This window comes from Microcaecilia unicolor, chromosome 8, assembly GCF_901765095.1.
Source record: "Microcaecilia unicolor chromosome 8, aMicUni1.1, whole genome shotgun sequence".
In the NCBI taxonomy this organism is placed as follows: domain Eukaryota; kingdom Metazoa; phylum Chordata; class Amphibia; order Gymnophiona; family Siphonopidae; genus Microcaecilia; species Microcaecilia unicolor.
In genome coordinates, this window is record NC_044038.1 from 83,493,125 (window position 1) to 83,511,068 (window position 17,944).

At 44.5% G+C, this 17,944-nt stretch overlaps 1 protein-coding gene across 3 annotated transcripts in view; it reads left to right on the top strand.

The window, feature by feature from the left end:
- Positions 1-17,944, top strand: part of IGLON5 (IgLON family member 5) — a 653,847-nt gene that overhangs the window by 618,337 nt on the left and 17,566 nt on the right. Inside the window, exon 9 of one of the 3 annotated variants that reach the window (XM_030211302.1) lies at positions 5,796-5,979. The exons of the other annotated variants lie outside the window; for them this stretch is intronic. Coding sequence (XP_030067162.1) covers positions 5,796-5,812 — 17 coding nt within the window. The 3' untranslated portion in view covers positions 5,813-5,979. Of the gene's footprint in view, positions 1-5,795; positions 5,980-17,944 lie in introns of those variants that run through there. 3 annotated transcript variants of the gene reach the window in all.

Consider the following 17,944-nt stretch of genomic DNA (forward strand, 5'->3'; position numbering starts at 1 on the left):
ATGAAGCCGCCTAACCAATGGGAAAAACAGTTCCAAAAGCTGCACCATACAAACATTGATTCATTGTAATAAAGTGATTAAGGAATTGTACCTTTCAAACAGTCTTCCCCTCTCCTCTCCTCTCCTTTCCTTTCCTGATCATAAACACAGAGAACCAACACAGTTGTAAATACTAACACCTATTTACACTCAAAATCATATATGCAAGCATTCACACACACACATACAAACAAATATACACTGACAGACATGCATACATACAAAAATCCAGAAACATATCAGCTCACAAATACACACATACACATGAAGAAACTAAGGGGGCAAGTTATCAACATAGGCTACTGCTAAGATGTGTTATTTATTAGTAACTTGAGTCTCAATGCATAAAATGGGACCTGTTGTAAAACAGCACAAGTTAATGGTAAAGCAAAACATCTTAATAGTAGCACACATTGATAACTATTTCCTTAAATAGAAATTATTTGCATACACAAAGCAGATAAACATAAAATACAGAGAAATATACACTCACACACGCAGAGAGAAGATACACACGTGCACATACACACATGCAGAAGGGCTGGAAAGAATTCCGTGGGCCATATTCTGCATGTTGAGCCATGTTGAGATGTGGCAACTAGACCAGCACAGAGTACTCAAGATGTGGATTAATAATGGCTCAATATTTTTTCCAGTTTATTTTCTGTTCTTTATTCAATAATTCCTAATGTTCTATTGACTTTTTTAACCAATATTACACATTGGCTGAAGATTTCAATGTACTTTCAACAGTAACCCCAGGATCCATTTACTGAGTGGCAACTCCTAATATGAAAGCCAGCACTGGGTACATATAGGGGTAATTTTATAACTCCCACACTGGCAAAAGTACTTCTCACTTCACAGTCCGTGCAGGATTTTCAAAATGAAAATAAACGTGTGCTGTCACTTTAAATAATTATCCCTGAAAAAATACTTGCACATGTTTACACCTGTGAATACTTTTTCCAAGTCCTACCTCAACCCCACTCCAAGGAAAGCCTCTCCCATAGTGGACAAAAGTTGCATGAAATGATAGTACGCACTGCTTAAGAAAAGCTCATTTCTACAGGTAAAGCTCCGTTTGAAATACTTGAAATGTGCTAATATTATCCTGCCTATTAGAGTTATTTTTCATGTATGCATCACTCTGCATTTGAATTCATTAAATTTCACCTGCCATTTGGAAGCCCAGATTCTTCTGCCATTTGTCAGAATCCTCTGCTGCTTTAATAACTTTGAATCATGTTTTGTGACCTGCAAATTTGGGACTTCTTTTACAAAGCCATGCTAGTGATTCCTGTGTGGCAAATGAGAGTGAGCTCCTTCAATTTCAATGGGCTTCCTCTCATTTCCCGCGTGGGAATTGTTAGTGCGGCTTTGTAAAAGAAACCCTTGATCATCTCACTCATCGTTCTCATTTCCAGATCATTTATAAACTATGGGGTCCTTTTACTAAGGTGCGCTGAAAATGGCTTGCGGTAATATAGGCGCGGGTTTTCGGCAAGCGAAGATCCATTTTTCAGCACGCCTGTAAAAAAGGCCTTTTTAAAAATGTTTGCCAAAAATGTACGTGCGGCAAAATAAAAATTGGCGTGCATCCATTTTGGGTCTGAGTCCTTACAACCAGCCATTGACTTAGCGGTAAGGTCTCACACATTAACTGGGCGGTAATGACCTATGTGCATCAAATGCCACTTGACATGTGTAGCTGACACACGTCAGAAAATAAAAATTATTTGTCGGATGAGCATAGCGGATGCGCGCCAAACATTACAGCAAGAGCCACGCAGTAGCCGGGCAGTAACTCCAAATTGGTGTGGATTGGGCGCACGTAGGTGCTTACGCAGCTTAGTAAAAGGGCCCCTATGTTAAAATGCAGCAGTCTGAGTTCCCTGAGGCACTCCACTAGTCACTTCTCTCCGCTGGGAGTAACTTTTTGTGTGTAGATGCCAGTATTCATATGTAAAATGCATCTTATAAAATCACCCTGTCTATACTTGTATACAACATTGGTGTTCAGAAGTGGAGTTTGGGTGGAGCATGGATGTACTCACTACAGACACAGTTTATAAAATACTTGTATACTTTTATACTTGCTTTCAAGCTGGTATAAATGTACTAGGGAATGGGAATATGGATTTGTTTTAATCACTGTTTCTGAAGAGTATACACTATTTCCAAAAAGTGTGCATTGTTTCCCGACAGTGCACACATTTGCAAGTGTGTAAGGACATCATTCAGTCTAGGAACCGAGCTAGAAATTCCCACCCAGAAACCATATATGCACATTATCGGGTTCACAGTCTGAACTCTTTACAAAGTGTGCACTCTTTATGATAGTGCATACATGTGCACATATATGACTTTTTATAAAATTACTCTCCATGTTTTCAGTCCATAACAGGAAATGGTCTTCTATCTTATTAATTTTTATTTTCTTAAAGAGTCTCTCATGAGTGACTTTGTCAAAAGCCTTCTGAAAATCCACATACACTGTATCAGTCCTTATCCCATGTTTGTTTACAGCCTCAACCAATTCTGCCGGATTGGTAAGGCATGACTTCCCTTTGCTAAATCCTTGTTGGCTCTTCCCCACTGAGCCATGTCTACTTAAATGCTCAGTAATTCTGTCTTAACAAAACATTTTTAGCATTTTGCCCAACGCTTACATCAAATTCACTGGTCTGTAGTTTTCCGGATCAACTTTTGAGCCATTTTTAAAAAGCTGGTGTTACATTGGCTACCTCAAGTACCATGACAGATTTTAATGATGTTACTGCTTGCTAGTAGTAGATATGAAGTTTCATGTTTGAGTTATTTGAGAACTGTAGATTAAATACCATCAATTCTGGTCACAGCATATGAAAAAAGATATATCAGATTAGAAAAGGTATAAAGAAGGGCGACTAAAATGATAAAGGGGATTGATTTCCCTATGAGGAAAGGCTAAAGTGGCTAGGGCTCTTCAGCTTGGAGAAGAGACAGCAGAAGGAATATATGATAGAGGTCTATAAAATACTGAGTGGAGTGGAATGGGTAGAGGTGAATTGCTTGTTTATTCTTTCCAAAAATATTAGGACTAGGAGGCACTCAATAAAGCTACTAAGTAGTAAATTTAAAACAAACCAAAGAAAATATTTCTTCACTCAATGTGCAATTGAACTCTGGAATATGTAGCCAGAGAATGTGGTAAAAGCAGTTAACTTAGCAGGGTTTTTAAAAGGCTTGGATAATTTCCTAAAAGAAAAGTCCACAAGCTATTATTAAGATGGACTTGGAAAAATCCACTACTTATTTCTAGGATAAGCAGTATAAAATCTGTTTTACTGTTTTGGGATCTTGCAAGGTACTTGTGATCTGGATTGTCCACTGTTGGAAACAGGTTACTGAGCTTAATGGACCTTCGGCCTATCCCAGTATGGCAACGCATTTGTTATTAAGTCCTAGTGATTTGCTGCTAGGTAGCTTGTCAGTTTGCTCTGGTACATCTTCCTGTTTCACAGTGATTTCATTCAGTTCCTTTGCATCAGTAAAGGTCAAAGAAAATAATTATTTACTTATTCTGTTATGTTCTTGTGCACCCAGTGCAAAAAAATCCCTGGCTCTCAGAGAACAAGTCCCATCTCTGGAGCCCAGAACAATCTAGAAGGGAAACATCTATAGGTCAGAGTCTGAGTGGATCACAGGAAATGGTTCAAGGGGTGATGGCTACTTTGCAGTAGTGATAAAAACACAATAAAATTTGACATAATCAACTAAGGAAGAATATTAGGTAGAACAACTGCTGTAGCAGTTAACTTAAAAAAAATTATGATAACATGAGGAAATTAGTTCAAAAGAAATCAAAATGAGCAGTTTTAAGGATTAAACGTTTGCATGAGGTATAAAGATTATTTAAAGCTAGCTGGTCCAATATTAAGAACATAAGAATAGCCATACTGGGCTTCCACCAGTGGCCAATCCAGGTCACAAGTACCTGGCAGAAATCCAATTAGTAGCCACATTCCACGCTACCAATCCCAGGGCAAGCAATGGCTTCCTCATGTCCATCACAATAACAGACTATGGACGTTTCCTCCAGGAACTTGTCCAAACCTTTTTTAAACACAGAGATACTAACTGCTGTTACCAAATCCTCTGGCTACAAGTTCCGGAACTTAACTATTCTTTTTGGGGGAAAATATTTCCTCCTATTTGTTTTTAAAGTATTTTCATGTAATTTAATTGAGTGTCCTCTCTGAATGGATTCACTTCTACTCATTCTACGCCACTCAGGATTTTATAGACCTCAGTCATATCTTCCCTCAACCATCTCTTTTCCAAGCTGAATAGTCCTAACCTCGTTAGCGTTTCCTCATGTAGGTGGAGTTCCATCCCCTTATCATTTTTTGAGATATGTCGACCAGAATTGAACACAATACTCAAGGTGAGTATTGAGTTCCCAGTGGTCAGCGATTATAGCCAAGCCTAATCCATGCACCGGCACTAAATATCCAGGCCTTTAGCTGTTTTGCTGTCCTAATTTATCCAGGCACTTACTTGGTTAATGGACTGAAAATCACTATTAACTGGTAAATCCTGGCTCTACCCAAATTCTGCCTCCAGAACATCCTGGTGCCACTAAATATCAGCCACAGAGCCAGTCAGCAGGATTTAACCAGGTTGGAGCCTTCCTGCCAGGTTAATCCCGCTGAATATCTTGTTTACTCCATCATCTCGAAAGCTCAAATAGACAGCCAGTTTGGTTAAATGGAGCAATGAATGAGGTTATTAAAAACAAAAATGACATTTAAAAAAAAATTGAAAGCAGGTCCAAATGAAGAAAATAGAAAAGAACATATGATCTGGCAAGTTAGTTGAAAACATTAGTAAGGCAGGCCAAGAATTTGTGAAGGAGTTTGTCATAGCGGGAAATCTACTAATAACTTTTTGAAGTACAGCAAAAGCAGGAAACTAGCAAAGGAATCAGACCGCTGGATAACCAAGGGGTAGAAAGAGGGCTCACCTCTCCCCAACAGGCAGATTCCGTGCAAGAGATTGGATAATCGCCATCCTGCTGCAGAACTGCTATCTGCATCTTTTTGGTTTGAATTCTTAACGAGTTAAAGTTCCTTGAATGTACCTGCATTTTGTTTATTTTACATTTGCCCCTGACCCACAACTGGCTTACAATTAATGCAAAGCTAGGATAAGGATAAATTTCCTCTGATGTAAAGCACAAATTGATCCTATTATGCAAGTCACTCCTCTCCTCCCCCACCCCCACCCCCAATTAGCTCCCTAATTGTGGCAACTGTTATATGAAGATTTGACATCAGGTGGGGGGAGGGGTAAGTGAGTGGAAAAACCAAATACTTAATCAAGGAAATAGATTTATCACGCTTTCCTTCAGTAAATTAATATCATAGCTTTTGCATACTGCTTAGAGCACACAGTGTTACAACTTACATGCACCCCCACAGCCAAATATTTGTATAGCTTTAACACCCTTCCTTCAACACACAATTACTTATACAGCTTTTAACAAATTCTCTCAGAAAACCAATAGTTGTATAAGTTAGGTGACCCCCAGCTTTTGCCTAATGTGAAGTCCTTTCCCCATATACCTTGTTTCAGCCACTGCCATTAACGACTCCTCGAGACTGCATGCCCCACCCAGTCTGATGTAGGGTGTTCTCTGTCTGAATGGTGAGTCTCTTGTGACAGGCTCTCTCATTTTTTGAAAAACTGAAGCACTCTCTTTCTCTTAACAGGGGATGAGATGCCATGAACATTAGGCGAAACAGTTTTCAGCTTCGCCTCCCCCCTTGTAATGCATGCATGATTAAATGGACGTAGATCCTGAGAATGGAGTAATGAAGCATAGTGTCAATTGAACTGAAGACTTTCTGTAACTGTATAAGAAGAAAATGATAATAAAAAAAACATTGCTATCTGTCCGTTTTCCATTTTTTCCATGGCAGGCACACATGTAAACTTATAATGGGATAAGTGAATTGAAGCAGCCATCAAACCAAACTAAGTAGGTACGATGGAGATAGGATAGAATTGGGTAAATGTAAAGAAAAACCTCATGGTCTACCATGTCCAAATAACAATACTGAGCACAGTGAATGCAAACTAGGAGTGTGCAGGCAAAAAAAAAATCATTTTGTTTCATTTCCTTTCTGTTTTTATTAATTTTCATATTCATTTTGTTTGTATACATTTTTGTTTGAAGACAATTTTGTTAATTAAGAGGTGGCTGCAGCTGGTGGCTGAAACAAACAAAAAACAGCTTGTGACACACCACTCAAACTCCCCTCATCACAACCCAAACCCCCAACAACAACCCACTCCTCCCTAAGAGCATCACCAAACAGCCCCATCAGCATCCCCCCCCCCCCCCAGCACTTACTGGGGATATAGTTTCAGGATAGGAACAATACCTCTTCATTTCCAGCCCCATAGCACTGAAGCAAAGGTTTCTGTAGCTTCTGAACAGGAATACCTGCAGGTGGAATCTTAGAAACAGAAAACACTGAAGCAAAAGTAGGTATAACCTGGAATGGAATACCAGGAGCCGGAGTCTTAGAAGCAGGTGACTTAGAAATATAAGCTACATATTTAGGAATCTTTGGAGCAGATGAAAGCACCCCAAACCCAGAGCTTTCAAGTTACCCTGTTCCAGGATGAAGACTGTAGGACAGTTCTGGATTTCTGACAACCTCATTCTGGTGCATTATGGATCTACAGCACTGATTTCAGTACATAGATTCAGAAACTATAAATCTCACACTGCTTTGCAATGTAATTTTAAAACCAGAACTTGGCAGCTCTGCTTAAACTGCTGTCAGCATTCACATTTAGCTAAGTCCTAACGTCAGTTTTTTTTTTTTTTTAAATTATTTAAATGACTGAGCCAAAAAGTTGCATGGCTGGACAAGAAAATAAGTAGAAGCATAAGGAAACAACCCCAAAGGCGGGGCAGAAATACCCAGGAAACAGGAACTTCTAAGATTACCAGAATTACAAGACACAGCTTAGAATGGGTTGGCTACAACCTTCTCAAAAGGCAGAATAGCTCCTCCTGAACAACAGGTGCCACTAACTGATAGATCACCAATCCAAAGCTGGTTTATGCCTGGTAACTATTAGCAGTAATAGAAACATTTTTTAAAAACCCAATTGGTGAAGGGCTGTCATTTCTGGCAACTACGTTTCTGTAAAGATGGCTTATAGCTTGCACCTTTAGTAAGTGCCCTGTTATAGAATTACTGTCCATACTCCCATTACCTCAGATACTCACTTGTAAGCTCATTGGACCAGGAAGTTATTGTACCTGGATTGTAACAATGGTATAAACTGACTTAAGTATCCTTTGGAATGGCAAATTAAAAATCCAGCAAAACAAACAAAAAAAGAAAGAGCAGTAAACATGAAGAAAACAAGTGTAGAGAAACAAAAACCAAAATAACAATATAGTATTAGAGACTGAAGCAGCTGGAATCTAAATATAAGGGAACACATAAAGGGTAATTATATCTCACATAAAGTTAAATACTGGGATGATGCACACTAAACACAAAATCTATGGGGTCCTTTTACTAAGCTGCGGTAAAAAGTGGCCTGCGGTACTGTGGGCGCGTGCTGGGCCAGTTTTTACCGCATCTACAAAGAATGGCTTTTTTTCATGGGACGGGAAAAGGGCCTGCAGTAAAAATGAAACCAGCATGTGCCCAAAACCAGCCTGAGCTCTTAATGCCACCCATTGATCTAGCAGTAAAGGCTCACGCGCTACACGTGCGGTGACTGGTCGGCACTCACCAAGTGCCAGTTACTGCCAGAACCGGTGCGCTTAGAAGGAAATAAATAAATAATTCATCCACGCATTACGTGCACGCGCCAAATCTGAAATTACCGCCAGGAGGGCGCGCTGGCCTGGTGGTAGTCTCATTTGGGTGCACGCTGCACTTGCGTAGAGCCTACCACGGCTTAGTAAAAGGGCCCCTAAATCAGCAATTGCATGTGCAACTGCCGTTATAGAATACTAGTGTAAGTCTGCATTTACACACCTAACTTTAGGCACCAGCAGTTACGCTAGCTCACTTCCTCGTGTAAATGCTTGTACCTACCTGTAATCAGTTACAGTAGGTGCACAAATGTTAATATTCTATCTGATTGCACGTAAGTGCTAGGCATTCCCATAACCCACCAATGCTCCTCCCAGGGTCCACATCCCCTGCAGTTGCACATGATGGATTTTGTGCTTGCAATGTGCAGAATCCCGACCAAGGGCAGTTATGCATGTAAATGCTAATTAATGCCAACTAATACCAGTTAACTAATATAATAATTTGCTCCTGCAACGTTCCAATGTCTCTCACTGCATTCGTAACCATCTCCTGACGTCACTCTTCCGCAGTAGAAGACTGCTTGCCTGACATCAGGAAATGTTACTGTTGCCTGGGAAACCGCGACGCGTCTTCACCTCCCAGTTCAGCAGTCCCGCTCCCCCCCCCCCCCGTACGTCTCCTCCGATGTCTGCGCCACCCCTCTCCTCCCATGTCCGCTGGCCAGCACCTCCCTCCCTCTGTCTCCGTGGCCTCCGACAGCAAGGAGGACCTGTGCGGGTGCCACCCCTTCATACGTGGCAGCTGCTGTTTAAAAGGTTTTACCTCCTGCTCGGCCGCCAACACTGAAGTCCAGCAAGTACAGATGCTGCTTCAGACAGGCTATGGTTTCGCTTCTGTTTCTGCAGTTCCTGTGATCCTGCCCTTCTGCAAACAGGAAATGAGGGCGGGACCAGAGGAACAGCTGACACAAGCGGCATCTGTACTTGCTGTACTTCAGCTGCCACGTACGAAGGGCTGGTGCACCCGCACATGTCCTCCTTGCTGTCGGAGGCGCTGGCCGGCGGAAATTTGAGGAGAGGGGGGCGCAGGCATCGGAGGTGAGGGGGGTCCTGAGATGAGAGAAAGGGGGAAGGGGTGCTGCGACGACAGGGGGGGAGGGGGTTCCTGAGACGACAGAGGGGTCCTGAGATGAGGGGGGAGGGGGTAGAGGAGGGGGAGGAGGAGGGGGAGGGAGGAGGGTTGGGAGGAGGAGGAGGGGGATGAGGAGGGGGAGGGGTGAGGGGAGAGTAGGAGGGTGAGGAGGGGAAGGGGAGGGGGAGTAGGAGGGGGTGATGAGGGGAGGAGGGGGGTGATGAGGAGGGGGTGGAGGGGGGTCAGGAGGGTGGTCGGAGGGGGAGGGAGAAGGGGGGAGGAGGAGGAGGGTGGAGGAGAGGGGGGAGGGTCGGGGGATGAGGGGGAGGGAGAAGGGGAGGAGGAGGGGAGGAGGGGTGGGGGAGGGAGGAGGGAGGAGGGGTATGAGGAGAGGGAGGGGTGAGGGGGGAGGAGGAGGGGGTGAGGAGGGGTGATGAAGGGGTGATGAGGAGGGGGGAGGGGGCCCTGGAACCTTGTTAGCGCCTGTTTCCGTTTTGTTGGAAATGGGCCTCTTTTACTAGTAGCCAATAATTGGTCATTAATGCCAATTAGCATCTAATTATTAAATTAAGTTACACATGTAACTAACGCTATTCTGTAACTTGCATGTGCAACTTAAACCATTGTCTGTCTTTGGTATTTCTGAGACATAGGCCGAAGAAGTTTGCCCGGCCCTGTCCTTAGGTTCCAACTACTGAAGTTGCTGTCTAAGCCCATAGCAGCCTATCCAAATCCGTTTTGTCATTTACAGATCACTTTGCATGCTAAGCATAAAATTGTGTGTCCAAGTTATTAGAATTAGGGGGATAAAAGGTAATTTTATAAGAAGGTATCTAGTTTAAGAGGGCAAGTAGGTGCCTATGTAGGTACCATAGCCCTGATGCTCAAAACTGGTGCTATTCTGGAAGAGCGCAGAAGAACAACACCCTAATGCTCAGTGCTAATGAGATGCAAATATAGGCACACTTATAGCGTTGAGCATTAGGGAGTTCAGCAGAAAGATTGTGTTTGGCGTATGTGCAGAAGAGTTCCACGGTAAGCTTGGCTCCTGTGCACATTTTTAAAATCTCGGACGTTTCTATTTAGATGCAGGAAACAGACGCCAATGTGCGCTTTCGCTGTCTATTTAAAAATTTTACTTTAGCGTGGACGCTTTAAATTTAGATGCAGGAAACAAATGCCAATGTGTGCTTTTGCATGGGGCTGCTGTTTCTCACGACCAGCACTTAAGAGCTTGCGCGGGTTTCCTTCTTCTTCCAAAAGGAATCAAAACCAGCAGATTTTGCAGACAGAATCCTAACATGAGAATCATGGAAAATCCTCTTTTCCAACACCCTAATGCCTGTTCTGGTGTTATTTTTTGCACTGGTAAGGCAGCTTTGTTTCAGGTGCTCTTTTCTGAGCATTGGGGAGGAATACGAAATGACTACATTTGCATGCGATCTGCGCTACTGCTTGGCATGCTCGTCGTTTCCTACGCTAGACTCCTCTGAACATTCTGCACAGGTAAAAGTGGGTGCTAGTACAGCGCTAATGGCCTCTAGCACCTGCGTTTTCTTTTGAGCATTGGGGCCTATATTATACAGACACATAGGTGTCTTTATAAAATAATAGTGTGACAGAAATCACACCACATTGCAGGCATAGACAGTTACAGTTGTTCTCATGCAAATGTGAATTCCAGCACCTAAATTATTTAAGTACACCAGTAAATCAGCCTGGTTAATAACCTATGGGCCTGATAATCACCCGACGGCAATCTGCATTTTGCTGACTGCCGCCGGCATTAAACCCAGAAATTTGATGTCGGCTAAGTACGATATTCAGCACTTAAGCAGCTATAGGGCATTGTATAAAGATAGGACTAATCTTTATGCAATCCTTTTTATGCAGTTACCCTGGCCAGTTAAGTGCTGAATATCAGCACTTAACCAGCAAAGTGCCAACTCTGCCCCTGGAATGCCCTGAAAATAGCCAGTTTTCAGTTTGGGTTAGAACTGGTTAGGTGCCACTGAAAATTAGTGGTTAGCCTCAAAAAGGCAATTTAACCGGCCAGGAACAGTTTCTGGCTGGTTAAATTGTTTTGAATATTGACCCAAGTGTGCAAACTTGTGAACACTATACACGCTCTGCCCAAATTCTCCCCCTGTACATGCCTACTGGCTATGTATGCACCATTGTGTCAGAGTGCAGACTGTTACATCAATCAGAATTTTATAGCGTAACATAGTAGATGCCAGCAAAGACCTATATGGTCCATCCAGTCTGCCCAACTATATAAACTCATCGTATTTAACAGGCTATGTACTTGGGTAGGGTAAGGGCAGGGCTTTTTTTTGAGGGGGTACTGAGTACCAGCACCTTTTCCATTGTCTGCTAAAATTGACCTATGGACCCCAAGTTTTAATGACAGAGCTCAGGCTCTACACACCAATTTTTGTCATAGATTCTGTGACTGCTTGCAGGGGGCCTAGCAATTGTGGGGTGGGTCTCTCAGTGATCACCCCACTCCTGAAGGGTGGCCTAGCATTTGAGTGCCGGCACCTCTTTTGCTAGAAAAAACACACTGGGTAAGGGTAAGGCATTTGATATATCGCCTTTCTGTGATACAACCAAAGCTGTTTACTTATTATATACAGGTACTTTCTCTATCCCTAGTAAGCTTACAATCTAAGGGCCCATTAGCATTTTTAACTCGCCTACAATTAGCACGTACGCAAACTATGAAGGCGCCTATATGGATATTGTAGGCGCTTACACAGTTAACATGCATACATGGTTAACTCGCGTTAATAGCGCTAACGTGCCTATAACGTGGCTTAGTGCTTCTTTTACAAAGCATGCTAACGATTCCCACGTGGCAAATGAGAGGAAGCCCATAGAAATTGAATGGGCTCATTCTCATTTGCCTCATGGGAATCACTAGCGCGGCTTTGTAAAAGATGTCCCTGGTAAACAAGGCCCTAAGGTTTTTGTACCTGGGGCAATAGACAGTTAAGGGGCCCCTTTTACAAAGCATTGGTAAGCCCAATGTGGGCCTATCGCACACTAACCCAGAACTACCGCTTGCCCAACGCAGCCACCGGAAGTAGTTCCTTGTTGAGCACATGCCATTTCTGGCGTGCAGGAATTTTTTTTTATTTTAGAGCATAGCACTGCCCGGTTACCGCCAGGTTACCACAGAAGCACTTACTGCCACCTCAATGGGTGGCAGTAAGTGTTCTCCCCCGCATGGCCATAAGGTAAGAGTAATCTTACCGCATGGCCATTTCTTTTAAAGGGCTTTCTACCCACTGCGGTAAAAAGGGACTTGGCCCACGGGAAAAATGGGTCATTTTTCCCACAGCTTAGTAAAAGGACTCCTAAATGATTCGCCCAGGGTCATGTGACAATGAATTTATAAAATGATCTCCATATTAACAAGCTGTATTAAAAAACATAGAGACATGTTTAAGAAAGTGCATTAAGCAGTTAGTGCAAGTTTTAGTGTGTGCTAATGGCCTACTGCACACTAAAAAAGCCTGTGCAGTATGTTTATGATTATTGAGACTTTTTATACTGCATATTCCAGGCAAATGGATCTAAGCAGTTAACAATTAGCTATATATATATTACTACTACTACTTAACATTTCTAGAGTGCTAATAGGGTTACGCAGCGCTGTACAAAATAAACAAAGAAGGACGGTCCCTGCTCAAATGAGCTTACAATCTAAAGAACGAAATGTCAAGTTGGGCAGTCTAGATTTCCTGGGTAGAGGTGTAGAGGTTAGGTGCCGAAGGCGACATTGAAGAGGTTGGCTTTAAGCAGAGATTTGAAGATGGGCAGGGAGGGGGCCTGACGTATGGGCTCAGGGAGTTTGTTCCACGCGTGGGGTGAGGCGAGGCAGAAAGGGCGGAGCCTGGAGTTGGCGGTGGTGGAGAAGGGTACTGAAAGGAGGGATTCCCATGCAGGGCCCCCACTGAAGACAGCATGTGTCAATGAAATCCATATATTGTCAGCAGGCCACCACCTTCAGGCCTTCCTGCAGGTATGAACTCGGCTGACCCTGGAAGGGCCCTTCCCTGGACACAGCACTCCCAGAAGCAGACTCCAAAAATATGCTTAAAACCGCTTTATTCCATCAGCAAGGCCAAGACAGTTCCTCTTCCAGACTTAGTCCTTGGTTACAGCACATAAAACCCCTTGTTCCTTCCCCCCACTGGCCACAGTTTCTAGATAGTTTAAATCATTCACTGCTTCCCCAGCATGGCCTGATTCCTGGACACAGTTTTAAATCACTCATGGTTTCACCAGCATGGCAGTGTTCTGAACACAGTTCAAGTCACTCACTGTTTCCCCAGCATGGCACCACTTCTGGACACAGTTCAAATCACTCACTGCTTCCTCAGCATGGCATCACTTCTGGACACAGTTCAAAACACTCACTGCTTCCCCAGCATGGCCTGATTCCTGGACACAGTTTTAAATCACTCACTGTTTCACCAGCATGGCACCACTTCTGGACACAGTTTAAATCACTCACTGCCTCCCCAGCATGGCAAGACGTCTGGACATAGTTCAAATCACTCACTGCTTCCCCAGGATGCCAGATTCCTGGACACAGTTCAAGTCACTATCTGTTTCTCCAGCTGGGTCTGACTTCTGGCCACAGCTGAAATCATTCACTGCTTTACAGCATGGCACCTCTCTCTCCCTTGAGTGAAACACCTGCTTCACATTTCCTCCAAGCTTTCCCCAGCCTTGAAGAAGGTTTGTTATGAAGCCTTTCAACTTCTTCCCTTGTACCTGAGCTAGAGCAGCAGGGGCGTAGCTACGGGTGGGCCTGGGTGGGCCCAGGCCCACCCAATTTCAGCTCAGGCCCACCCACCCAAGCACACACACACTGCCCGCCCACTTTTCCTCCAGGCCAGCGCCAGCTCCCATTGCCGGCCACTGCTGCTTTTCCTGTTGAGGAGCAGGGCCGGCGCTACAAAAAGAAGAAGCGCTCAGCTGACTGAGCTGAGCGCTAACGACAAAAAATGTTTTAAAAAAAAGCGCGGTACCGCAGGCAGCCTTGAGGCATTGGCTGCTGGCTCTGCAGGCTCCTCCCGTCTCTTACATCACTGCCCCTGCGTCGCTCCAGGGGCAGTGACATGAGAGATGGGAGGAGCCTGCAGAGCCAGCAGCCAATGCCTCAAGGCTGCCTGCGGTGCAGCGCTTCTTTTTAAAACATTTTTTGTCGTTAGTGCTCTGCGCTCAACTCAGTCATCTGAGCGCTTCTTCTTTTTATAGCTCAACAGGAAAAGCAGCAGTGGCCGGTAATGGGAGCTGGGGCTGGTGCTGGCAGGCCTGAATCGGGAGAGGGAAAACAGATGGAAGGATGGGATAGAAAGAGGAAAAACAGATGGAAGGATGGGGAGAGAAAGACACTGGATGGAAGAATCGGGAGAGGGAAAACAGATGGAAGGATGGAAGAGAAAGAGGGAAAACGGATGGAAGGATGGGAAGAGAAAGAGGGAAAACAGATGGAAGGATGGGAGAGAAAGAGGGAAAACAGATGGAAGGATGGGGAGAGAAAGACACTGGATGGAAGAATTGGGAGAGGGAAAACAGATGGAAGGATGGGGAGAGAAAGAGGGAAAACAGATGGAAGGATGGGAGAGAAAGAGGGAAAACAGATGGAAGGATGAGGAGAGAAAGACAATGGATGGAAGAATCGGGAGAGGGAAAACAGATGGAAGGATGGGGAGACAAAGAGGGAAAACAGAGGGAAGGATGGGAGAGAAAGAGGGGAAACAGATGGATGGATGGAGAGAGAGACACTGGATGGAAGGATGAGGAGAGAAAGAGGGGAGATGGATGAAAGGGTGCAGAGAGAAAAGGGGGAGACTGGAAGGATGTGGAGAGAGAAAGGACACAGCAGAAAAGGGTAGAGAGATAGAGAGACACTGGTTAGAAGGAGGGAGAGAGACATTAGATGGAAGGATCAGGAGAGAGGGTAGATGGGTGGAAGGATGGGGAGAGAAAGAGGGAAGACGGTGGATGGAAGGGTAGGGAGAAAAAGGTGACACTGGATGGAAGGATGCAGAAAGAAAGAAGGGAGACTACTGGAAGGATGGGGAGAGAGAGGGGAGACACTGGAAGGATGGGGAGAGAAAGAGGAGAGCTGCTGGATGGAAAAGGGGAGTAGTGAAAGACTGGAGAATAAGAGGAAGGGGCATGGGAAGAACAAGGGTGAGAAAAAGATGAAAAGCCATACGTAGTTGAAGGAAATTAAAGAATGGATAGTAAGAATGAATTAAATCTGGACAGAGAGAGAGAGAGAGGCAGAAAAATATTGAAGAAAGCAAAGAAAAAGGAGAGAAAAATGACAAATGGCCAGGAAACCCTGGCAGAAGAGTTAAGCGAAAACGAAGGAAAGCAGAATCTAGAGACTGGGAGCAACACAATGAGAAAAAGTAAATGGCCATACAACAAAGGTAAAGAAAATAATTTTATTTTTAATTTAGGATAAAGTAATATGGTGTTAATAAAGTTTCAGAGACCAATACTTCCTTCCTTAGGTCAGGAGAGGATACGGTAACAGCATTATACTGACCTGAGGCAGGAGGTTTTGGCCTCTGAAAGCTCACTGAAAAGGGTGTTAGGCTATTAAATAAATTTTCTGAAATCTGATGCACTGAAAAGCAGCACTTTACCCGGTGTGACAAATGCATCTGATTAGTGTGACTAAATTTTGCTGGGGGAGGGGGATAGAGAGAAAATTTTGTGCCCACCCACTTTGGGTTCAGGCCCATCCAAAATTGGCAGTCTGGCTATGCCATTGTAGAGCAGCAATCTCCATGGGCTCACTTCCCCAGTCATCTTGGGCTTGGATCTCCTCTCCGACCTCTTTCTCCACCTCCCAGTCCCCTCAAAATGTCCTCCCTCACCCCCTTTCAGGATGGAAAAGCCAATTTAAAAAATGGATCTTCAGAAGTGACTTAAATTTAATGAATAACTGTTCGGTTTGAATGTGACTGGGGAGATCATTCAAATGTTTATGGGATAAAAAGTAAAACACACTTATGTCTTGTACATTCATAATGGGCCAACTTAGGAGAAGGAAGCACCAATCGATTAGGATTAGAGAGTGAAGAGAGTGAGTGGGGATGTACGGATTGTTTTAGATGGCAGATATGAAGGAAACCCTGAATAGAAGGCCTTGTGAGTTAATAGCTAAATTTTAAACAAAATGTGATAATGTACCAGTAACCAATGTAAAGTACAGCATCTGAATGCGCTTGAGCTCAGAAGCGGGAAGACCAGCATAAACAGAGTTACAGTAATTTTTATTAGGATTTATTTACCGCCTTTTTGAAGGAATTCACTCAAGGTGGTGTACAATAAGAATAGATCAAACATGAGCAATAGGCAATTATAGCAGTAAAATTTCAAAAACAATACAAAGTATGGCATGGTATACTACTTACAATGTCAACACAATACGTAATAGAACACTCTCTTGCTCCTTCTCCTGCTATCCGCGGGAGACATCAATCCTAACCCAGGTCCCCCACACCTGTCCTCGTCCTCGTCTCATCTATGCAAACGTTTCCGCAATATCTCCAATCTCATCTCTATTCCCCTCCACCCCCCTCCTCCCTCCCCTTCTCGTGTGCCCTGTGGAATGCCCGCTCGGTCTGCAACAAACTTTCCTTAACCCACGATCTCTTCATCTCCCATTCCCTTCAACTGCTCGGCCTAACTGAAACCTGGCTCACCCCTGACGACTCTGCCTCAGTCGCGGCCCTATGCCACGGAGGTTATCTTTTCTCCCATTCGCCCCGCCCAGTTGGCCGCGGTGGTGGCGTCAGGCTACTACTTTCGCCCTTCTGCAGTTTTCAACCTCTCCTCCTACCACAGTCTCACTGCTTCTCATCCTTTGAAGTCCACTCCATCCGTCTATTCTACCCGCTGCCACTCAGAGTTGCAGTCATTTACCGCCCCCCTGATAAGTCCCTCCTTTCCTTCCTTACCGACTTCGATGCCTGGCTCTCCGTTTTTCTTGAGCCCTCATCCCCATCCCTCATTCTTGGTGACTTCAACATATACACTGATAACCCATCCGACTCATACGCTTCTCAGGTCCTCACTCTAACCTCCTCCTTCAACCTCCAACTGAGCTCCACCACTCCTACTCACCAATCTGGCCACTGTCTTGATCTCATCCTCTCTTCTACCTGCTCACCCTCCAATTTCCGCGCATCAGCTGTTCCTCTCTCTGACCATCACCTCATCACATTCACACTTCATCACCCTCCCCCTCAGTCTTGCCCAACACTAACCACTACTTCCAGAAATCTCCAAGCTGTTGACCCCCCCCCCCCCACCTTATCCTCTAGTATCTCTGATCTCCTCCCTTCCATCATGTCCTCCGAGTCTGATGACAAGGCTGTCTCCACTTACAATGCCACTCTCTCCTCTGCTCTAGACACCCTTGCACCGTCCATCTCCCGTCCCACAAGGCGTACCAATCCCCAGCCCTGGCTGACCCCTTGCACCCGATACCTTCGCTCCTGCGCCCGTTCGGCTGAACGCCTCTGGAGGAAATCTCGCACCCATACTGATTTCATTCACTACAAATTCATGCTATACTCCTTCCAGTCCTCCCTATTCCTCGCCAAACAGGACTATTACACCCAATTGACCAATTCCCTCAGCTCTAACCCTCGTCGTCTCTTCGCCACCCTCAACTCCCTCCTCAAAGTGCCCTCCGCTCCCACCCCACCCCCTCACTCTCTCCCCAATCTCTGGCTGACTACTTCCACGACAAGGTCCAGAAGATCAACCTCGAATTCACCATCAAACCTTCTCCTCCTCCTCTTCATCCTATAACCCACTCCCTCAACCAACCAACCCAGGCCTCCTTCTCCTCTTTTCCTGATATCTCCGAAGAGGAAACCGCCCATCTT